A 24,875-nucleotide genomic window follows, 5' to 3' on the forward strand; every position below is an offset into this window, starting at 1 on the left:
GCGCGTGTGCGCCGCAGCGGTAGTGGAGCGGTTAGCGCTGCGCTACGAACCCGCCGACCCGAGTTCGATTCCCGCTCACGCACACCAACACCAGTGACGATGACCCGAACCGAGCCTGGTCCTCCCCTAGGTCGACTCAGCCTCAAATGAGTACCCGGTGCGGTGTGTAAAAAAAAACCACATCCACACTGAGGGAGACAAAGGCGGCCGGCCGTGGCGTCACCCTCTCACACCCCCCCCCACCCCCTTGTGCCACAGTGGAGAAGGAGGGCGAGTTCCCACCGGAGAGACGGCACCACAAGCAGTTCCGCTTCGACCTGTCGCGCATCCCCGGCGGCGAGGCCGTCACCGCGGCAGAGTTCCGCATCTACAAGGAGCGCGCGTCGCTGCGCCACGACAACGAGACGTTCCGAGTCGCCGTCTACCAGATCCTGCGGGACCGGTGAGTCCGTGGGTTCCCTTCCCAAGGGGGACTAGAGTCCTCTCCCCACCCTCCCCCCCCCCTACTAAACCACCAATCTGACGCCACCGCCTCCCTGAAGCCACCACCACCACCCGACACAGCCAATTATGAAGGTTTGTCACGGCACGTTCATATTTACGTGCTTTAACCCCCAAAAAAGTTTTTTTTTATGGGCTCCCGTCTCTCCCTGCTCTTCTTTTCTCTCTACCCTCACGTATGTTGAACTTCTTTTGCACCGTACGTAAACAACCGCGCTAATCGTAGGTGCGGGGAACGACTACAAACTAAAGACAAAAAGCAGTGCTAAACAAATTCGTTTGCAATCTAGATTTTAAAGCGCATAGCTCCAGTGGCTTCCTAATATCGGAAGGAAGAGCGTTCCAGACGGCCGCAGAAGCGCATCTGAAAGCGCACGATGCGGCGACCGTCTTTGTTCGATGGTTAGCCAGAAGCTGCTGCTGCGTGATGGTTGATGCTCCTTACCACGATATATATATGATACGGTAATCAATTTCCCTACAATCACTAAATCTGGGCGGTCGGTGGTGGCTATTGCTGTGCACGTGGCTTGCCTGCAATCCGGCACTGTGGGGGCAGCAGCGAGGAGGGATGGTGGATCACAGCACAGACGCTGTGAAACTCCCTTCCCCCTGGGTGGGCGTTGTCCTGGCTCGCCGGGAGAACGCAGCACAGCCAAAAATGTGGACTCCACCTGTTCTGTCTGTATGGGATAGAGCGTTTCCCCCACACACACGCGTGAGTTTTCTCCGGGGTGCTCTGGATTTCTCCCACATGTAAACACTCCAGAATTGGGGCGGTCAACTGAACCTTGGCATAGGAATGTGGAATTTTCACCACTAGCTTAGGGGTGCACATTCTATTCTTGTGTATGGAAATATGTTTAGGAGCTAATTGCCAGTGTCAAGGTGTGCTCGCCATGAGAGCGCTCCAGGAGAGAGTTCGTGTAGTTTTGCCATTCCTCCTCATTTAAAGAGGTGCAGACCACAGTTGTTTACTATATGGTCGATAGTTTTGGTTGCATGGACACAATCGCACAACTGTGGCTTGTCTCTATTGTATAGTATGTCTCTATGAGTCTTTGTGTTACATGTGTATGTATGTTGAACTTCTTTCGCACCGTACATAGCCAACAGTGCTAATCAGAGGTGCGGGGAGTGTGTCTCTCTATCGGTCTCTACGTGTCGCTTTGTATCTCGACTTGTGCCCATGGGTTTACGATATTGTCCACAGTTTGCACGGCCACAATCGCACTGCTGTGGCTGCGCCTTTGATTTTTAATTCGTGAAGCAGATACGCGGCAGAGGTCGCAAACGGGTTTTGATTCCTTACCCGTACCCGTACCCGGCCGCACCAGGGTCGCAAACCCGGACGGGTACGGGTACCCGTTCCCTACCCGTACCCGTACCCTATCCGAAATGAGTGACAAACGGTTACTCACCAGTGACTCACGGTCTACCCGTACCCGGCCGCACCAGGGTCGCAAACAGCTACCCGTACCCGTACCCGGCTGGGTACGGGTAGCCGGGTATCGGGTAGGGTACGGGTATCGAGTACCCGGTTGCGACCTCTGATACGCGGGCATCAGCCTGCTGATTTTCTGATGCGGCCGATGGTCCACACCGGCGTCTCCCAGGAGGAATGTCGAAGCCGGGAGGCTGTGATGTCTGGGTCTCGTGTGAGGCGTCGATTGTGGAAGGGCTGCGAAAAGGAGATCGAGTGTCGGCACCTACTCGTTTGACGACAAACGTCACAACCGACGTGTAGAATAATTGCACAGCCATGGGCCATTACGTGCATCTAAGTGCCTTTTGCCTCGACTCATAATTGCAGGGCATAATTGCACGCATTTGCTACTGTTCATGCGCGTCGACCATTAAAGCAGGTGTCCCAATACAACGCGTTGCTTGTTTGTGACCAGTCCCAGGGCTCCCTGAGGGGGTTCCAAACCGTTTACAGTCGAGAAGAACTAGTCGGAGACGGAGACAAATTATAGGCTTATCAAAACAGAGCGTGGCTCGGCTGCTTTGTTAAATATATTTACTCAGCGTAGGCCAATTTAACGGTAATTTTTGCGACAATTTCTTGGCGCGACTCGAGGGCGCTTTCAAGAGAACTGCTTGCTGTGAGGTTCGCGCGTGGCACGAAGCGGCTATCGGTTGTCCGTCAGGCTCACTCAGTCCCCCTTACATCCGTATAATAGCCGCGTTGATGCCAACTGTTCTCCATCATCACAATGAACATTTTTAAATACGTTAGAACCCCTGCTAACGACCACCCCTGTTAACGACGAATCGTTTAACGCCGGGCCTCCGTAGAGCCCAATGTGTTCGCTTACCGGCCATTCCCCTGTTAAAAACGTGCTGTTGTAGGTACAGTAAATATTAATTAATACATTCATTAACCATGTTTTTTTTAATAGTATGTGCTTATAATGTAGTTAGTATCTTTACGTATTAATATCATTTTTTTAGATTATAAAGTACGTTTTGTGGTGAAAAGGATACATTTCGATGGTATCGGAATGTATTAAGCCTTGAACGTGTGTTTCCTATACTCGCTTAACAACAAAATCGATTAACAACCGGTTTCGTGGAACCAATTGCCGTCATTAAGAGGTGTTCTACTGTAGTTCTTCTCCAAATTCCGGGCCAATCTAATACAGGGACTCCTCTACTCACGAACATTCGACTTACGAACTTTCAGAGATCTACGAACAAATCTGTCCGTATGTCCAGTTACCCGTTCGGACCGAGAGTCGTAAGATCGACCGCCGCGCAATAGATGCTGGCGTTTGTTCAGTGTTATTACCCAGCGTTCCCATCATTTCCTGCCTGGGCCGCCGCCATCGTCTGTTGTTGTTTAGTGTACACGCCGTACAACACGTTTGGAATCGACAGGAGTAAAGTTGGACTTCACGAACTAATCGACTTACGAACAGACCTCCGGAACCTAACTCGTTCGTAAGTAGAGGAGTCTCCGTAATTTGTGAAGACAGCGTTTCACGCAATGGGGCGATGGAGCTGCCCAGAGGAAGGATGCTTTGCCTGTTTGTTTCTTTTCCTCCTTAGCCCCCCCCACATCCCTCATCGAGTAAATTACACTTTAAATCAACAACCTCCGTCCCATCGTCATCTGCGCACGCGTGTTTACACGTAGATCACGTTCCCCTTTTGCTCGAAACGCGCCATAATTATAATACTTTCATTTTATACAGCGCCATTCATGCCAACAGCATCCCACAATGCTGTACATTGATTATATATAAGGACCAAATCCCATACACGCGGTTGGCTACGTACGACGCGAAAGAAGCCACACACACGTGCCAAGCAAATGAAAACCCGACTACCAAGCAAAATAAAATAAAACCTAATTAATAAATGGCACCAAAAACACATCCTCTAGTTTGCTTATAGCTTTATCGAACCTCCTCGTTGTCTGCGTGCTCACGAAATTGTGGCCTGCATTGTGTTTGAGACGAAAACACACGAGTTGTGTAATTTGGTCACCCTATCGCCAGCCTGTGGTCTGCCCCGACTCCTCTCGCTTTGAGGCACCTTGGTAGAACTGCGCCCCGACAGTGATCGTGACGAGCCCTCCTGTCTCTCTCTGTGTGGCTGTGATCGTGACGAGCCCTCCTGTCTCTCTCTGTGCGTGGCTGTGATCGTGGTGAGCCCTCCTGTCTCTCTGCGTGGCTGTGATCGTGATGAGCCCTCCTGTCTCTCTCTGTGTGGCTGTGATCGTGACGAGCCCTCCTGTCTCTCTCTGTGCGTGGCTGTGATCGTGGCTGTGATCGTGGTGAGCCCTGGTCTCTCTGTGTGGCTGTGATCGTGATGAGCTCTGCTCTCTCTGTGCGTGGCTGAGATCGTGATGATCCCTCCTGTCTCTCTCTGTGTGGCTGTGATCGTGATGATCCCTCCTGTCTCTCTGTGCGTGGCTGTGATCGTGATGAGCCCTATTATCTACCTCTGCGTGGCCTGTGTCATCGTCTACGTTGTGTTTATTTGTTAGCAGTGGTTTTTCTTTTTTTTTTTCATGAGAACCTACGAGAAATTAGTCAGATAATTTGAACAATTGAAAAGTTGTGTTTTGACACCGGCGACCGTAAAGTTGACGATTTACGTTTTTCCCGGAAATTTTCTCGAAAAAACCCAAACAACTATTGTGAATTGGCGAGAAATCCGTTTCACGACATCTTCTCTTTGTTTATCAAGGAAATCCTCACCGAATCCGAAAAGCAATTTTTCGTGAGGGTGCTGCATTGAGATATTTGGCCAATTCCACGAACGAATGTTTGACTCCATACTCTTTGGTTCTTTCGGTAAAGTCACGTAGGTATAAAATAAAATAATCACGACGTTTCGGGCGCAACACAAGCGTCCGTCATCAGGTGGGAAAGCTTGTGTTGCGCCCGAAACGTCGTGATTTCTTTCATGTTTATACCTACGTGACTTTACCGAAAGAACCAAAGAGCATGGATTCCTGCAGTCATGAAAGCTTCAAATCAAGATTGAATGTTTGACTCGTTGAAGAAAACTGGAGTGACCAGAGAAAATGCATGCATTCCAAGGGGCTAACCTTTGCGCAGATATATTTAAGAATCCATTGTTGTACCACCATGTCCTGTCTACCTTACAGCCCACACCTCAAACACCTGGTATTCTCAGGCAGGCTTGCACCCGAGTACTAGCCAGCATTTCGCTTAGCTTCCAAGATATGACAAGATTGGGTGCATTCTTGACTTAAAGCTTTCGTGACTGCAGGAATTCATGTTCTTTGGGTCTTTCGGTAAAGGCACTTATGTAGGTTCAAATAAAATAACAAAAAAATCTACGATGATTCGATCGCAACACAAGCGGTCGTCATCAGGAAGGAAAAAAACTACCGCTTGTGTTGCGACCGAAACGTCGTGAGATTGTTTTGTTATTTTCTTTGAACCTATCTACGTGACTTTACCCAAAGACCCAAAGAATATTGGGTGCATTCTTGGTGATTTCTTCACGGCTTTGGCATTGTGAAATGCACTTGCACATTTGAGTAACAGTGCCGACACAACCAAATTAATTTAATCTGCACGTTCCAGCCATCAAAACAAACCTGTTGAACTGGACTCGTGGCATGGCAAGAACCTATTATACGTTCCAAAAACCAATATGCTTGACAGTGATCTTGCTTGTGCACTCTGCATATACACGAGTGTATAATAATAATAATAGTAATACTAATGTACATGATTCACCCACAAAATCCTCCGCGAGTCTCAAGACTCCCATTTCTAGAGACGCCTTGATCTTGATATTTGGCTATTGTATTTATCTGGGAGGAAAACTGGAGTACCCAGAGAAACCCAACGCAGTGTAAGGGGATAACACTCATAGCTTTTGCACAGATGGATTCAGTCGACGAATTAACTCGATCCATTAGTAATACAGGTTTTTTTTTGTTAGAACGCGTAAATATATAAACGTGTCGTTAAACCCGCCACCACCCGACACAGCCAATTGGTAAGGTTTGTCACGTCAACAGAACGTGCCAATTCGTTACTAGTACAGCACACCGGTGTGTTGGAGAGCCAAGCCACAACATTTACACGATCTAACACAAAAAAAAAACTGTATTATGGATGATATTGGTCGCAAAAGCCTATGCGTTAAATCTATCCATGAGGTGGACTAATTCTGTGGACCGCACCCATTGCCGTATTACCATCTGCTGGATCGTGGTGTTCCCTGCAGTCCCCATGCCTACGGCTGCTATGCACGAGTAGTCACCCCTGCTGAGCTTCTGAGACACAATGAGACCTGGCAATTCTCTAGGGGATTCGATACGACGGATGTCATTTAGAGAGAGCTGTACCGGTGGACCATGAGCATCTTAATTTTTACAAGTGGGCTTGCAAAATAATAATAATAAAATAAACCACAAACGACAGCCAACTCAAATTGGTGCAATGTTAAAAGATTGAAAAAAAAAGGAATGTCCCATAATCAATGTTCATGCACCTGTTTGCCTTGCAGCATCCATTATTAAGTCACACATGTTGGCAATTACATGTGGAACGTACCATGTATGTTTGTGTATAGGGGTGTTTTGTTTTTGGGTTATGCCAACTGGCTGAACCTGCCTGCATTGACCAGGAGATCCCCGCGTGGCCTAAGGCTTGCTTTTCCTTGCCTCCGCACAGTGCTTCACCGTACACATTTCTTTGGGGCCCTATTTTAACCAGTATCAAACTGATAAGAGAACAAAAAAAGTTAAAGCCTATCGTTTTTCCCCCCATTACATTTCTATGTTAACAATAAATATGGATTTAGTCGCATGACAGTCTAAAATAAGATAGGTCAGAGGTGCCCTATACTCGAACAGGCGTTTTCTTGTGTTAATCTCGCAGTGCGTTGACTCTGCATTGTTGACATTTTATCATAATGTGTTGTCTATGCAGTGTCATAGTGTTGTCTATGCAATCCCATCGTGTGTTTTGTTTATGCAATGTTAACATTTTTACATGCACACATATATATAACAGTATTTATTGATTACTCTCGGTAGTTCTAAGACAATGGTGAAAATTCCACATAACTATGGCGGTTCATATAAAATGATCACGGTTAATTATCACGAAAACGGTTCACCCTTCCACTGGACACTGCCCACGTGGGGAACACTGCCATCATTTGCCATCCCAGGTTGTGCCAAACGACCCCTGCTCATGGAGCTATCAGAAAACAGATTGTAGTTTGGATTTGTGCTGAAGACATCGCACTCAATTCATACCAGCGTCACCATAGATTTGGCTGCTCTACATTTCCACGTGATAAGCCACTTTGCTGAGCTATCGTTTGTGGCCAGGCCGCATCTGAAAAAGAGCGATGGAGCTCAGTGGGTCTTACCTGCTAAAATAACAACATATAGTTAATAGTTAAAATAGCAATATAACCTTCACATTCAATACCACAAACTTGACATCTACAAAGATCACCTTTGTACACTTTTACAGTGGCCAGGTGACCCACCAGTAGATCGAGCAGCTCGCGATCGGAAGGTCATGAGTTCAAATCTCGGTTGGGGTTGACTCGGCACATCATCCCTCTCGGTTCGATAAAATGACATTTGACCGAATGCTATAAATGAGTCACAACCTTTAGGCACTCCACCACTGGCCCTCCCGTGAAGGTTTCCTGGCTTGAATCTTGACTTAAAGCTTTCGTGGCTGCAGGAATTCATATTCTTTGGGTCTTTCGGTAAAGTCACGTAGATATGTTCAAAGAAAATAACAAAATACTGCGACGTTTTGATCGCAACACAAAACGTCGTAGTTTTTTGTTATTTTCTTTGAACCTATCGTACGTGACTTTACCGAAAGACCCAAAGAATATGGTTTCCTAGCTTAGTTGAGAAGTTGGGACTGTGGTCTGGGATTTTGTCGTAGTGGAGCTCGTAGACTCGCTTCTTTGTTGTGATCACTTTTGTTGTTGCTAGCGCTTTATGTTTTGGTGCCATTTTTTTTTGTTGTTGAAATTTTAGATTTTTATTGGTGGTAGTATGGTTTTCAATTGCATGGTAGTGGCTGCATATGGGATTTGGTCCTTATATATTATTAATGTACAGCATCGTGGGATGCATTTCCTAAAAACTGCTTTTTAGATTTTTGTTGTCCTTCCACCGCACGTCCGATTAGCATGGTTGGCTTCGTACGGTGCAAAATAAGTACATACATGCAATTAGCATGAATTACACGACATACAATGAAAGTATTACTGTGTGCGGAATAAACAATGGAGAGACTCGCTCTCGCCATAGGAATGTGGAATTTCTACCACTGGTTCAGGGCTGTGCACAGAAGATGAACACCTCCTCAACGCTCATTTGAGCAGAGCATCACTTTTGACTTTTTGTATTCATAAACAGGTGAGAGCCCATTGGGACGAATTGTCTCTTATCCCATTGGACAAACATTCGATCCCGTGAAGTAAGATCGATATCGCATTGTAATTGTGTTTCAATTTAAAATCTATGTTTGTTTACGTGTGTATATGTAGAGTATATGTGTGTGTGCAGAATGGTAGTGAAGTGGTTAGCGCATTGCACTACGAACCCGGCAACCCGAGTTTACCTCCTGCTCGCAAACATTAACGGTGGCAAATATTTAAACTGGTCCTGGGCCTCCCTTACGTCGACTGAGCCTTAAAAACGAGTACCTTGTGTAGTGTGTAAGCATCAAGCACTGGTGAGACAAAGGCGGCCGGAGGTGGGGCTAACCAGACCCATCTCTCGGGCACCCTGCCACCCCTTCATAGGCGCTTGCCAAGAGCACTTTGCCCCAGCAGCCTATTGAAGGCTATACGGGGGACCTTTTCCTTTGTGTGATTGCTTTCTCCGCTCTGCTTTGCGTGGACAGGCAGTCGGACTTGTTTCAGCTCGACAGCCGCGTGGTGTGGGCCACGGAGGAGAGCTGGCTGGTGTTCGACATCACGGCCACGTCCAACCTGTGGCTCATGAGCCCCAAACAAAACCTGGGCTTACAGCTGCGCGTGGCGACGATGAGCGGTAAGGCAGGAAACACGCAGTCTCCTTTTACCGATGGGGAACCTACCCAGCAGCCACTCGTTCGTTCGTTCGCTCACACGCCACGTGTTTGTCCTCGACGCAGTTTGCCACGGCGGCTATGAGATGTTAACTCCCTCGCCTGGTATGCAGGAGGATGTGGGGTCGATCCTGACCCTGGCGTCTGCACATTTGGAGTTTGCGTGTTCTCCCCGTGGTCACGTGTATTTTTCTCCGGGTCTTCCGTTTTTTTTCTTCATCCACATTTAGAATCATCGTGCATTTAGAGTATATGGCTGCTATAAATGTCCACGTGATAAGCCACTTCGTTGAGCTATCATTTGTGGCCAGGTCGCTTCTGAAAAAGAGCTATATAGCTGAGTGGGCCTTACCTGACAAAACAAAAAATTATTGTCTAGAATATAGTTTAGTTCAATGCTCCTAGTTCAATACAGGCGCAACACTATGCTAAGGCACATCTTAATGTACAAGAAAGACCGGCCAATGTTATAATTGATCGTAATTGATTATAGTATTGGTGTGGAGCAGAGGCGTAGCGGTGAGTGCACTGCACTGTGAGCATGAGTTCGACTTCCGGTCACAGCCAACATCGATAGCGAGTGACATCTGAGCCAGTCCTGGGGTCAACCTTTTACTCACTGACGAGCATGGTAGAGTATGATCACACAACCCCAATGACCAAAAGCGCATTGGGGTGGTGGCCTTCATCCAGCAGGGGATTTCAAAAAGACTGTACATTTTATATACATATAACTATGATCATTTAGCCACTGCAAACATTCTGGCCCAGAAGTACTGAATATATTTGTTGAGCATCAGGCAATAGGGTCTGACAGTGATAACAGCCATGCCTCCGATTAGCACGGTTGGCTACGAACGGTGCGGAATAAGTCAACATTCATACGTGACACTCAGCGAGAAGGAGCTGCGCTCGATTACTGACAGAGGTGCGCCTTTCTGAGTAGAGTTCTCCCCCAGTCGGCATGGGTTTGTATGTTCTCCCCCAGTTGTGCATGGGTTTGTATGTTCTCCCCCAGTCTGCATGGGTTTCCCCGCGGTCATCTGGTTCTCACCCTTCACTAAAAACTATAACTCTGGTTTTCGCCAAACATTCTGAATCTTAAAAAAAAAATAGCTGCAAATCACTTAATTAAGATTACAAATAGCACCGTTGCCATACTCTTAGGTTTTTTCGGTAAAGTCACGTAGGTAAAAAAATACAATTAAAAGTTTATAAAAGTAATAAAGGAAATCAAATCAAATAATAAATCACGACGTTTCGGAGGCAACACAAGTCTCCATCATCAGGTGGGACCGTCACAGCTAAAATTGCTGCATTGATGCAGTAATTTTCGCTGTGACGACAGAGACTTGTGTTGCCTCCGAAACGTCGTGATTTATTATTTTATTTTATTTCCATTAGTACTTTTATTAACTTTTAATTTTATTTTTTTACCTACGTGACTTTACCGAAAAAACCTAAGAGTATGAATCCTTGCAGTCACGAAAGCTTCAAATCTAGCACCATTGCCCTCTACTTTAAAATATACTTGGCAGGACCCTCCTGAAAAAAAGATAATCGGGATTCAGTGAGACTTTCCTGGATAAATATGTGTAAGAATTATAATAAAATAATGCTTAGAATCGGTTCCCACTTGCGGGAAAAACCATCCCGAGATCGTCAGCAGCTGTCTCAATCTGAGGAAAGTCTTTGGGAGACACCAAATGAATTCACTTCCCCGCAGGGATGGAGGATAACTTCAGACGGTTTATTTAACTTCATGGTCGCACGGCGTTTTCATGAGGCACATTCTGATTTAATAACATAATTGCTTCCGACTCTCATTTAAAACCAAGCGCTGTGTTTACGTCAAAATTAAACCGTTTTTTTTTGCAAAGGTACCTCCGCTCCAGAGCCGCATGGCAAAATGAAGATGCGTTTACCAAATGCTGTGCCGATCCCAGTGGGGACATTTACAATATACTCTTTGGTTTTTCGGTAAAGTCACGTAGGTAAAAAATCTAATAAAATAAATGAAAACAACTAAATTAAATCACGACGTTTTGGGCACAACACAAGCGTCCTTCTTCAGGTGGGGACCACGTAGTGAAAGCACAACCGGTTTTCATTTATTTGATTAGATTTTTATGAGTATGAATCCTTGCACTCACGAAAGCTTAAAATCTAGACATTTACATTGTCAGGTTACGAGCTCATTTGGAATAAATGGTGGTTAGATTCCCTCTCTTCACTCTATGAGGATCAGTGTTTTCCTCTCTACACCTTCAACAATTGACTGTTTGGTTACATTTATAGACAAAGACTAAACACCCACCCCCTTATAGCCTTCACATACGGTTGAGGCCAGTGCAGTTAGCGAGCACCTATTAAGGCCTACACGACACACGAGGGGGTGGGTGGCCAGCACCACGCCCGGCCACCTTTGTCTCCCCAAGCTGATGTTTACACCCTGCACCAAGTGCTCTTTAAGGCGGAGTTGACCTAGGGGAGGCCCCGTAACGGGTTCAGATATTCGCCACTGATGTTGGCCGTAAACAGGAATCGAACTTTGGTCGCCTATGTGATGTGTGAAAATAAACATAATGACCCTATTTGTCCTGACCTTTGGGCTATCTTCTATATATCGAGAGGTCAAAGTGAGCGTGTCTCCAGGTGTGAACGGCACATGGAGTAGCGCTCATCTCTTTTGGTGGCCCTGAACCAATGGTGTCAAATCTACATTTTAATGGCAGGAACCAGTCTCTCTGTAGGAATTCCACCATTTGGACGGTGGAATATAACAGCTGAATAATGCGAATCACACTCCAAGGGCATGTATACCTCGAGAGCGAGAGATGCATGTTCACTGCGTTTGCCTGTGGTGAGTCATTTAGAGAAGATGCACTGATGTGTTTGAGGAAGTGCTCATGTCAAGGTGACTGTGACTGAAGGGGAAGCTGTTGATTGAGCTCAAGAACCGCATAAATGTCTGGGAAAGGATTAATGCCACATCCAGTCTCTCAAAATGTAATCGTCGCCCAATTACCCATGTTCTTGATGTTTCGTAACTTGTATATAAAATAAAAAAAATTCTGTATGTTGAACTTCTTTCGCATCGTACGTAGCCAACTATGCTAATCGGAGGTGCGGGATGTACCACGTGTTGTTTGGCATGACGTACACCCTGAAGACACATCAGAGAACCACACAGCGCAACATTGAAAGCCCACGGAGTAGTAGCAGAAAGCAAGACGCAGCCACCCACCACTGAGCCACGAGGCTGGTTCATTCACCAGCCTGGTGGCTCAGTGGTAGAGCAAGCAGCTCACGGTCGGAATATTGTGAGTTCAAATCCTGGCTGTGGGAGGTTTACTCAACACATCAACTTTTCGGTTATGATCAAGTTAATATCATACTCTTTGGCAGTCACGAAAGCTTCAAATCAAGCTAATATGACTTTGTGGGGAGGTCAAGAAGTGGTTGCCCTATGGAGAGACTCGCCCCTGTTATAACAGCAATGTAGAATTCCCACCACTGGTGAACAGGGGATGAAACAATAATACCCTCAATGGTCATTCGAGCAAAAGACATGTTGCGCTGTACGTTTCACCGATGTGTGTTCAGGGTGTACGTCATGCCAAACAGCACGCGGTACGTCCCGCACCTCCGTTGTGCGCGGTCGGCTACGTACGGTCCGAAAGAAGTTCAACGTACATACACGCATACATTGAGCTCATGGGACCGTTCCGCGAGAATGCGTGCGTGGCGGCATCTCCGTTTCCTCTAAGACAGATGCCTCATGGGAAACGGGTGGCCACCGCCACCACCGCTATTTTTAGCCACCCAGCAAAAAAAAAACCGATCGCTGCCGGTGAGATGCACCGTCAACCCAGCAGCTTAGAATAATTGTCTAAGACGATGGGTTAAAAGGGACCGAGCTTCCACGTGGTTCAGACACGGAATGAAAGCCACTCGCCTGGAGGGCAATTGATTTTTTTTAAAGTGCTTTTTTTGTGTGTAGCTTGAGTGCAGCAGAAATAATTACTGCAGGTTGCTAGGTTTTATACCCCCCCCCCCTTCTTTTTTTACTCTCCAGCACAGCTGGCCTGTGTGGGTCACTGACGTTTGCACGTATTCGTGTCATTAGACAATCATTTAAAGATAAATATGGGGGGTGGGGAGGGGAGGAAAGACTGTGAGTACATTCTCAATCCAACTTGTTTTCCTTCTCCGTACATTTTGACTGTTACATCTTTTAGTTGGAAGCCTTACACGTGCGTAGATTTCTATGCAATAATGCCATAGTTTATTGAACATTTAGACAATGCAGAATCAGAATATTTATTTATACTGGAGGAATCCGATGAGCTATAAAGTTATTTTTGGCAGATGTCCAGTAGGGGGCGGGTAAGAACGTTGCAACAACAAACTCTACAAAAACACGATAGCAGTGCAAAGTACAAGAAAGGTAAAACAAATCACCCAAACACATTAAACTTAACCAACCCCATCCTACTGGGCAAAGCCCACTGAGGTATTAACTTATCTTTCAGAAGCAACCTGGCCACAAATGATAGCTCCACAAAGTGGCCCGTCATTTGGACATTTATAGCACCAAAATAATCTAAATTATCTCAATGCATGGGTATGACGAGGGTGCAGCGGCTATCAAAATACGCCAATAACATTACGTGAGTTAATTTTCCCAGCCACAGCTAAAATCAGTGGCATATGGTATCTGAACTTTTGCTGGGAATCCCGTAGATTGACTCCCAATTCACTCCCGATTGATTGTGTGACTCGCGTCAGGACGCGCGAACAAAATGTCCACTTTGGATGTCTTGCAGGGCAGTGCAACCCTCTGCTTTAGAGAATGGCCCACATAAGTGGATACCACAGTGCTACCTCTGAGATTCCCACCCATCAAGTGACCTCCGGTCCACACAGTTGGGAGCAGCACTTACTGGAACACAGCCTTGGAGGTGCAAAACTAGTGACACGCAACGCTGGTGGAAAGTTGTACCCAAACCTAGCAGAGGAATCCCCTGGGCCAACGCGGCCTAAAATGAACAACAATGTGGTGCGTCAGCATCAGCACTGGGCATTCAAAGCCGACCGTGTGTATGCGTGGATTCATAGGGTGCTCACGTACAGCGCTTGCCCCATCAGTCTCTTCAGGCTATACGGGGCGGCGGGGGGATCTTTGGATGAAAGTTGTTCCTACTGGCTTGGTGTGAACACCTTCTTCCTGTGCATTGTCCGTTGGCAGGAGAGAGCATCAACCCATCGGCGGTCGGGCTGGTGGGCAGGCAAGGGCAGCAGGACAAGATGCCCTTCATGGTGGCTTTCTTCAGGGCCAGCCAATTGCGTCTGCGCTCGGCTCGAGCGGTGGGGCGCAAGCGAAAGGGCAGTCGCAACAAGGGACGCCGAGGGCCCAAGCAGGACATTTCCCGGGCGTTCAAAATGACCGGTAAGGGAACTTTGAACTATTTTTTGTTTGTTTTACCAGGTGAGGCCCGTTGAGCTGCGTAGCTCTTTTTCAGAAGCAACCTGGGCACAAATGATGGCGAAAACGAAGTGGCTTGTCACGTTGAAATTTCTAGCATGTTTCTAAATGTGGAGGGAAAAAACAGAGGATCCGGATATAAATCCACACGACCACAGGGAGAGAGACATGCAAACTCCAAACATTCATTCGGCAGGATCGGGATGGAACCCACGACCGCCTGCATACCAGGCGAGGGAATTAACATCTCGCCACCGCGGCGCCTGGTTAATACCTCTTTCCACTGCACAACCGAGCCAGCCTGGCACGGCTCAGGAGGAAGTGCCAGGAGGTACTGAACCCACCGAGCCATGCGGCTCACGAAAGCGTGTGGACGATACCCGAGCGGTGCTGGAATGGCCCTGGGCCATCGCTGGGCCACCGAGAGCATTTGGCCAGCGGTCGTGGGAACGCAGCACCGTGAATCTTTAACAAAGGACATTTCACTAAGGGGTGGGTGGGTGGGTGGGTGGGAGTGGTGGGGGGGGGGGTCAACGGTGTCAGCAGGTCCTTTCTCATTTCTGTTGCAGTGTTAATGGCCACAGTCAGTGCAATCCCTGTGTAATGATTTATGAAGCCGTGAATGAGGCCAGGCATGCATATTGCATGGCACGCTATCCTGTTCAGTTTTTTTTTTTTGCTAATTCAGGCCAATCGGTAACAACGAGGGAGTTTCGCAGGACGAATGGCCATGTCAACACGGTCGGCAGGCAAAGCCACGGATATGCCCGCAAATGCACGTTTTTGTTGCCCTTTTTGAAATGAGCAGAGAGTATTTTCTTGGCTCGCTGTTAAACGCTTGTGCGCCACGTGACAACTTCATTTGTTTGTCTGTGTGGCCAGGTCTTTAATGTCTAATATTCATCATTGCCTCTGTTGGCTCATAATTGATTAACGTCACACCTTTATTTATAAACATGTAATGACACACGTTGGCATCGTACTCACGCGGCGATTTGAACCCGAACAAATGACAATTATTAAAATTGAAATATAGAAAATAATGGATCTTGACATTGATCGCGAAAGTATCCGTGTTAATTTGCCTCTTGTTTTCCTCCTCTCTCGACCGTAGATTACAACAGCAGTGAGCAGAAACAGACCTGCAAGATTCGCGAAATGTACGTCAGTTTCCGGGATCTAGGCTGGCTGGTGAGTTACACCGTTGCATTCTGTTTTTATATGTAAGTGAGTTCAGATGGCGCAAGTCGTGACGTGAGGTATTATACATGAGTAAGTGCCCTCGGATGTAGTCGCATTTAGGCGCTAGAAAAATGCAAATCCTAATGATCGAATTAATGTTTAATTGATAAGACCAAACATGTATTTTACCTAGCCAGTAAAGACTCACTGAGCCTCAAGAATATTTGTTTTGGAAAGGCGTCATGCGCTGGGCTGTTTGGCCAATTTCACCGGAAAGTGGAGAGTGCCCACGCCTAAAGAGGGGGTGACGCTCAGCACCGCCACTTACTTGACACCTCGTTTTTAGATTTGGTGGGATCAGCAGCATTTGGGGGGTCATATGGCCGTCGGCTGGATTGTGTAAACATCAGCATTGTGATTGTCGAGAAGGTCGATGGCGAGGAGAATGTGTTTTTGCGGGGGCGCCGTGGTACCTGCTGTGCATCATGAGGTAGCACGCACTGAACAAACCCCATGGCGTGGCCTCGTTTAAAGGGACGGGGGGGGGGGGGGTGCGTACAGAAACTCAAGGGGGGGCACAATATGGTTGATGTTGAACCGCACCTCCGATTAGCACGGTTGGCTACGTATGGTGCGAAAGAAGTTCAACATACACACGAACAAACTTTAAACGAACGTTAAGCTGCAATCCGCTCCAGCTCTCGTGCCTTGCGAAGACGAGCGAGGGCTGCGACGTCCATCGCTGGACCGTACTCGTGCTCGCGCTTGGTGAGGTCCACTCCCGACGATTTTGCCAGCGGTTTGCAAATGAAATCGAACGATGGCGGGCGTTCGCCGAACTCGTGAACTTAATGGGAAAACAGCCGCCGGTGTTAAATGTTGCGCCAACGATGTTGGACTTGCGTCTCAAGAATTTCCAATGGCCGGGAGGTTGAGCCTTCGTCATGAAGGTGGGGTGGGTGGGGGTCGGTCGCCTCCAGCCCCTGCCCCCCCCCCCCCCAAAAAAAAAACAATGACACTTGCACCAAATGTGCCTCTCGATGTCAGTCTTGCAAACACCGCTTGTGTTGTCAAGGGGGATGCATTTTCAGCCGTTCCGTGAATCAATTTGCAGGATTGGATCATTGCGCCGGGAGGCTACGCCGCCTATTACTGCGACGGCAACTGCAGCTTCCCGTATGGCGTGCATATGAACGCGACGAACCACGCCATCGTGCAAACCCTGGTGAGACGCTTTGCGGACGGCGCGCGCGTGGGTACCGTGATCGTCTCAAGGAACAACGGCGCGTCTCTCTCGGCCGTTTTTTGTTTCCTCGATGCTGTCACATCGTCGACGACTTAAATTTTTTAAAGCACGCTCGAACATTTCGACAAAGCTTGCCCGTCTGCGCTTCAGCCACGTAAATAAAGCGCCGCCGATGCAAAGGAAAACACTACAAAGCGCAGGATATTGTGTAAATATCAATCGCAGCTGTGTGCCTGCGATATAAGAATGACTCTTAACGCGTTAGCTCAGATGTTAGTAATTAACCACTGAGCAATCATTTCTTGTAAAAGTTTTTTTTCTCTCTCTGCAGTTGTTGTAAATTTACCAGCCATTAGTATTCAGCTGATCGTGTGTCTTGTCATAACGTTATGAAGAATTTAGCCGAAGCATGTGTTTCTGATAACATCACAGACCCGCGATCTGTGCCCACATTCAAATTAGGTCGATTTGAGTAGATGCCAAACCACTTTGTAACATCAAACGCACGTGGAATTGCAGCCTTGCTCATTTGTCAGCACCGTAGTTAGTGACTGGGCATACAGATGTAGCCCCTTGCATCAGGCCCGAGCAGCAGAACATTCCCAATATTTTTGTTGTTTGTTTAATTGCAATATCCATGGGGATGCTGCCACGGTGAAATGCTTATCACAGTGGACGTTCAACTCAGGTCGGTTTCACTGGTGCAGTCTCTGGTTGCGGCAGTAAATACAATCCTCACTGCAATAGAAATGGGTGCACCACGGTTAGCCGATCGGCAGGTCGCGTACGGCTGGGGTAAAGTGCGGGTACGCACAGCTCTTCCAAGACTTCTGGGCAGCGTGGAAGCGTAGGGCACATCAAGAGGGGCTCCCTAAAGCAGGGGTCCCCAACCCCCGGGCCGCGGACCGGTACCGGTCACGTGGCCTGTTAGGAACCGGGCCGCACAGCAGCAGGAGGTGAGAGCGGTGAGTCCGCGCGTGGAACCCGCCCCCATTGTTTTATTATTCACCACTTCCGTCCGCGCCTCTTTACCGCACTGCGCACTTGTCTCAGTCACAGTGTTGGTAAGCCCACAAGCTCTAACCGCTTTTAGCCACAATGAGTAGAAAACACACGTCGCTGGAGAGCTTCCTTGAAAAGGGGGAAAGACCCAATGATGACCCCCCCCCCGCCCCCGGTCCGTGAAAAAATTGTCTTCCACGAAACCAGTCCCTGGTGCCAAAAAAGTTGGGGGACCGCTGCCCTAGAGCATCTTATAGTGGAGGCCATTCCTCCAGCAGTGGCATGAGCAAGCAAGTGCAGGGCTGCACCTTTACCTTTCTTTTTTAAATATCTCGATTGCAGGTTCACCGAATGAAGCCTGAGGCCGTGCCCATGCCCTGCTGTGCCCCCACCAAGCTCAGCGCCATCTCCATCCTCTACTTCGACAACAACTCGAACGTGATCCTCAAGAAATACCGCAACATGGTGGTGCGTTCGTGCGGCTGCCACTGACCTCTGACCTCCGGGCGGTTCCCTCCCTGGCCGCTCACGTCGCAAGGACCGCGGTTTGAGCCATCGTGGTACGAGCCCAACGCTGCTGGCCCGTCGTCGAGATAAACTAAAACCAAACAATTTTTGTTATAAATTTTTCATCTTAGCAGGTAAGGCCCACCGAGCTTTTGAGCTCTTTTTCAGATTCAGAATACTTATTTATACTGGAGGGAATACGATGAGCTATAAAGCTCTTTGTTCACAGAGAGAGACAGGTGAGAACATCACAACAACAAACAATACAAAACACGATAGGAGTGCAAAGTATAGGAAAGGTAAACAAATCGCTTAGAAAAATATACAAGTAAAATTAAAATATTTTTTTTATCTTAGCAGGTAAAGCCCACTGAGCTATGTAGCTCTATTTCAGGCCTGGCCACACAACGAAGTGGCTCATCACATGGAAATGTATCGCAGCCAAATACTCAAAGCGCACGTCGATTCTAAATGTGGAGGGGAAAACTGAAGGACCTGGAGAAAAATCCACACGACCACGGGGAAAACACGCAAACTTCAAATATACATGCGTCGTCAGGGTCGGGATCGAACCCACGACCCCCTGCATACTAGGTGAGGTAGTTAACATCTCGCAACCGTGGCACCCGATAACTTCGTCCAAACAACGTCCCCAATTGAAATCACTGCCAGGTGAAAGCGCCTCGACATGTTGAGATTCAGTGTATGCGCCGCAAGGCACCATATAAGCATTACAACTGTGTGTGGAACTGTGGGTAAAAGCAAAAATTCACTCATTTGACACCAGCACCTACCCTTGAGAATGATGTTGAAGAGATTTTCATTTTATTTTTTATACTTTGGTCATTCCCCATGGAAAATTACCTGGCGTTTTATGGGATCAGAACTATTGAGTCGCGATGAAAACTGTCGCGCCGATGAGCACTCTGACCACAGGGGCAGCTGGTGGCCCGTTAGAACAGCGTTGTGCGTGTTAAGTCCGTCGTAGGCCACCGTGTCGCAGTAGCCTCTCTGACACATCTTCCCTCATACCAATACCGGGCAACAATGACACAACTCGGAGTGCATTCCCTTCTGTGCCTTATGATGCAGCCATAGCTCACGGGAACTTTCCGATCCAGTACGAGCACTTCCATGCTACAGAGTTCAATCGGGGAGGACAAAAATACTTCAGGATGAGATTTGAAAGGGTTATACGACTATTATGCATTTTAAGACGTATTATTATTTGTAAGTCCCATCTCCATAACAATGGTATAAAGTTTGGGGTAAATATGTTAGAACTGGGTTTGCCAATCTCCAGTCCCCACCACAAACCACGGTGGGTCTTTCCACATTTTACCAATTTCCTCAGTTAAAATACAAAGGGGTTACGCACTTATAGCAAATTAAGACACAAATCTTGTGTGTGCAAATGTGTGCGTCACGCTGTAGTGTAGCAGATAGCACACTGGGCCCAGGCTTGATTCCCGCTCACAGCCAACATCAGTGACGATTACCTGAACCGGTTCTGGGCCTCCCCTAGGTCGACTGAGCCTTAAATACGTACCTGGTGCGCTGTGTAAACATCAGCACTGGGGAGACAAAGGGTGCCGGGATTGGCATTGGCCACCCACTCATCTGTGTGTCCGTGCCGGCCGTCATAGGTGCTTGCTTAGAGCACTTGCTTGCCCCAACGGTCTGTTCAATACGAAACGGAGGGTCGTTGTCTTTGTCACGTGTGGCAGACGCTGACTCAAATTAATACGAATTCTTAATTTGAGTCGGCACTTTATCACTTGCATGCTCCGACTTAATTAGTAATTCCAACACGAGACAATGGGAACAGCACGGAGATATAACATGACGGGGCGAGAGGAAGTTGGATTGTAAAACCTTGTGTCATGGGATGTATAATGTGTGTCGTCCTGTACCCTTCATATCTCATTGTAAATATTTGTTTTTATCTATTATCATGAAGGTAGAAATCAATGAATTGGAAAACATTTTAAAGAACATGAATTGCGAGTTCGTGTTTGCGACGGTAACGGAATATTGGAGAAAAGTAAAATGAAACCACACAAAATTTCAGTGTAATAAATAATTAGCTCCAGACCCTACTGCCCCAGCATAATAAATATTGTATGTCGATTCTCCCATTGATAGCGATAAGCTGTGTTGATAGTCCTATGACAGGTGGCAGTGTAAACATTTAAAATATAACCCGAGACACTTAAGTATCCGTGACGCACGTTTGGTAGATTTTTTTACAATTAATCAATTAAAAACAAAAGCAGATCAGAAAAGGAAGGATAGGGTAAGGCTGACAATAAACAACATATGTTGACGTAGATATGCTGAATGTGAGTGCAATTGTGTCACTGTAGAGGCACTTTTTCAGAAGGAGTCAATTGGAGATGGAGGCCAATTTTCTCAAACATATCTATTCACGTAGGAGGAGACCAGAGCGATAACGGGGAGAAAGATCGACCCATAACCATTAATATAATTCTTAACTTTCTACAGGACATAAACCTACTTATTCTTTGGTTCTTTCGGTAAAGTCCCGTTGATAGAAAACAATTTATAATACAAAAAGTGAAAAATAATAAAAATCAAATAATATTTTTTTTATTTTTATTTTAAAATTTTTAAATTTGTATTCACTTTCTTTTTTTATTGTATTTTATTCTATCTACGTGACTTTACCGAAAGAAACAAAGAATATGAATTCCTGTAGTCACGAAAGTTTTAAGTAAAAAAATAAACCTACTTGTTGTACTGCCCTGCAGGAAGCTGTCTCAAGTACGTGTTGTTCCATCTCTTTGTTCCATCTCTTTTGTGAACTATCAACGTAACCCCCAGTCACTGGGTTGAAGACGTGTTTTGTCGGTGTTGTTCTGGCACTGAAAAATACGACATGTAACTGAATCCAGTAATTCATGTTTGAGAATCCACGATCAACTACTGTCTGTGCATGTGCGCGTATATGAGGAATGGTCATGCAAGCTTTTAGTGGGGAGCGGTAGTGCAGCGGTTAGCGCGCTGCGCTACGAACCTGGCGACCCGAGTTCGATTCCCGCTCACGGCCAACACCAGTGACGATTATCTGAACCGGTCCTGGGCCTCCCCTAGGTCGACTCAGCCTCGAATGAGTACCTGGTGAAATGTGTGAGCATTGCCACTAGGGAGACAAAGGCGGCCGGGCGTGGTGTTGGCCACCCACCCCCTCGTGTGCCGTGCAGGCCTTCATAGGTGCTCGCTAACAGAACTTGCCCCAACAGTCTGTTAAGGCTACACGGGGGATCTTTGTCTTTATATGAGGGAATGGCCGTACAAGCTTTCAGAATCGAGGACCATCTTAATGTTAGGATTTGTTGTAGCTCTGTCTTGGTGTCCTGCGTTGTGCATTAAACACAGCACATTGTTATACGTAAACACAAGGTTATGCCAATTGCTTTGGTTATGTCATTGCTGGAGGAAGGGCCTCCACTCGAGAGGGTTCTATAAAGCCCGTACTTGCAGTCGCATTCTGTCACGTGACGATCCACTCGGTGGCTTCCCGAGATGCCCAGTGGAGGCATGAAGCACCTCCCGTAGCTACAGACCCCAGTGTGGGCAGGTCGATGCAATGCGCTCCTCGGTGTGGGAGTCATTGCCACGGTCGCACTTGGGATTACATCTCTCACCTCTTCCGGAAGGAGTTCACCGTGCATAATACAGCTTCCACTCGTGAAGGTGGCTCTTGTCTGGGTTCGGATTGAGTGCTGTGCATGGTCTTCAAGGGAGGTCGATGCCATGGACTTCTGGCGCTGGGTCAGTGACGAGCCGTTAGTTCTCGATGCCGCATGTGTCCCACCAGTCCGTCCATCTGGATATTGGGTTGGTGCCAGCAGCATGGGTATCGGCTGCTGTTTCCCGAAGAGCGCATTGGGTAAACCCATTTATACTGCTGGGTGGACAAAAGTGGAGAGGGATGCAATAAACTTCGACCGTCGTTTCAACTGTCTCTTAGAGTTCACTCTTCGATTTCTGATCGAAGCGGTGACCTCTGATTGCAAGTCCACCGTGCCAATCATCATTGTACAACGGAAGCATCCTGTTATAATTAACTGTATAAAACACACACACATAGGCCTTCATGCATACTCACTCTTAGCATACCATTCTTAAAAATTGACGGGCCCTCGTGTTTATATATGTGCATCACGGCGATTATAAAAGTGTATATTAAAGCAATGGAAATGTGTGTGCGTGTGTGTACATATACTGTTTATATTACACACAGGTTATTCGAGGCAATAATAACCTTTCATTCACATCTGTATCTGTTAGCATATGCGTGCTGCCTAGGAGCGGGGCCAGTGTTTGGGCCATGTTGTTTGCTAAGCTGTAAACCTGTCACCAGGACGATTAAACACAAGCCTCGACATTGTTGCCAATTTTCTGAAAATTTCTCCAACACGCGATCATTGGGGCCCATATCACAGTACAACGACGCATATCCGAATCACCGATGATCGAGGTATATACAGATATGTGAAGAGGGTCGGATATTTGAACATGTGTAGAAAATGACGGTTACACTGTGTGTGTGTGTGTGGGCTGTTCATCGGTCAAGTTGGATAAAGCGACCTTGTACTGTGTTTGGCTTCTATGGGATTTACGTGATAGATTTTTTTCAATTTAAAATGTAGATTGATAAATGAGTATCAAAAAGTCAATAACAGGAGAACTCCTCTTATTTAGCGGTCCTATTATCCGCGACTCCTAATATCCACGGCACCTGTAGGGTACGAGAAAACCCCTTCATATCAGTGGCCCTATTTCTTTCTGTTCTACGCAGTTTTACCCACAATGCACAGCAACGCAGTTTCCTAAAACTTGCGATTTATTCCAAGGATAGGTTGTGAAGCAGTTTAATCCTTATTATTCGCGGGGTTAACTACGATGACTTGTTTTATCCAGCGAATCTGAGGAGCAAAATCGCAGATCACCCCCAGAGATACTATGACTCGCGCGATATTGGCCGCCCATATCATCGCGCATAAGAGGAGTTCTGTATTTCTCAAGCAGAGATCCAATTGTGTTGAACATTATTTGTTTTTTCCCGAATGTTACGTTAATGGCCTGAGGCACTTTTGTGAGAAGAACATTAACATCACGTTTATGTATTCTAATGCGTGTTCATTCAAGGTTTTATTGTCTGTACTGTTTTAAGTTGTTGCTCATTACAAATTCACCTTCTTGGTTCTTTCGGTAAAGTCACGTAGAAGGGAAATAATAAAATAATAAAAATAAAACATAATAAAATAATATATATTATCATATTAAAATAATAAAAAAACGATAAAGTAACATATATATAATTATATTTTTTTTATTATGTTTCATTATTTTATTATTTTCCTTCTACGTGACTTTACTGAAAGAACCAAGAAGATGAATCCCTGCAGTCACGAAAGCTTTAAATCTAAATACAAATTCACCCTTTAAAAATGGTACATAATTGGTGAGAAATGTACAGAATACTGTACTCCATATGATTTATTTCAAGAGTTGCCAAATGAAACACATTTATTAAAATATTTTAACTTTTTTTTCAATAAAGGTTTTTCATTTTTTAAACTGTACACTTGCCCTATATAAATATATGTAATGGTCTGTTTTAGATTTAATATAACAAAAAGAGAGAAAATAACATTATATGCTGCTATAGTGTTCCTGTATGCTAGAGCTTTTTGGTTGCTAAGCAATCATAGTCATTTGTTTTATTCAACTATGTAACTACACTGTGTATGTTATTTTCTAAGTACATCGTTGTGTATATACAGTCACTTCCTAATTTATAATTTATTTCAGCCTTGTCATATTTGTAGGCAATAACAGTATATTTTTGGTACCCAATAATCTATGCACATCCGAACTACAGTTGTTATTTTTCAAATTTCCACATCGGATTGAAGTCATTAAAATGTCACCAATAATTGCGCTTTTTCCGTTTCATATGTTCATCGGTCAGTCACAACATCGGTCTGTGAGTAACTGCGTGAGCGAGCTCGAGTGCCTGCTGTGTGTGTGTGCAGGTGGAGACTCGTTGACTGCTGGACAGAGGTCGCAAACGGGTTTTGATTCCGCACCAGGGTCGCAAACGGGTACCCGTACCCGGCCGTACCCGTACCCTACCCGTACCCGGCCGGGTACGGGTAGGGTACGGGTATCGGGTACCTGATTGCGACCTCTGGGATGAAGCCATGTTGCAGGCGCGGGTGGGTTGATTCTAGGAACTAGGAACTTGAATCGTGAGAAGAGACAAGACGTTGGGAAATGAGTGACAAACGGTGACTCACCAGTGACTCACGGTCTACCCGTACCCGGCCGCACCAGGGTCGCAAACGGGTAC

General features: G+C 46.4%; 1 protein-coding gene across 1 annotated transcript in view; it reads left to right on the forward strand.

Moving 5' to 3' along the window:
* Positions 1-18,827, forward strand: part of LOC144724943 (bone morphogenetic protein 7-like) — an 87,711-nt gene extending 68,884 nt beyond the window's left edge. The window contains exons 2-7 of the mRNA XM_078604270.1: positions 259-442; positions 8,883-9,031; positions 14,320-14,520; positions 15,671-15,747; positions 16,853-16,963; positions 18,329-18,827. Of these exons, the coding sequence (XP_078460396.1) occupies positions 259-442; positions 8,883-9,031; positions 14,320-14,520; positions 15,671-15,747; positions 16,853-16,963; positions 18,329-18,478 (872 nt within the window). The 3' untranslated portion in view covers positions 18,479-18,827. The remainder of the gene's footprint in view (positions 1-258; positions 443-8,882; positions 9,032-14,319; positions 14,521-15,670; positions 15,748-16,852; positions 16,964-18,328) is intronic.
* Positions 18,828-24,875: the final 6,048 nt, after the last annotated feature.

The sequence above is a fragment of the Lampetra planeri genome, chromosome 22 (genome assembly GCF_965212315.1).
Source record: "Lampetra planeri chromosome 22, kcLamPlan1.2.h2, whole genome shotgun sequence".
NCBI lineage: Eukaryota > Metazoa > Chordata > Hyperoartia > Petromyzontiformes > Petromyzontidae > Lampetra > Lampetra planeri.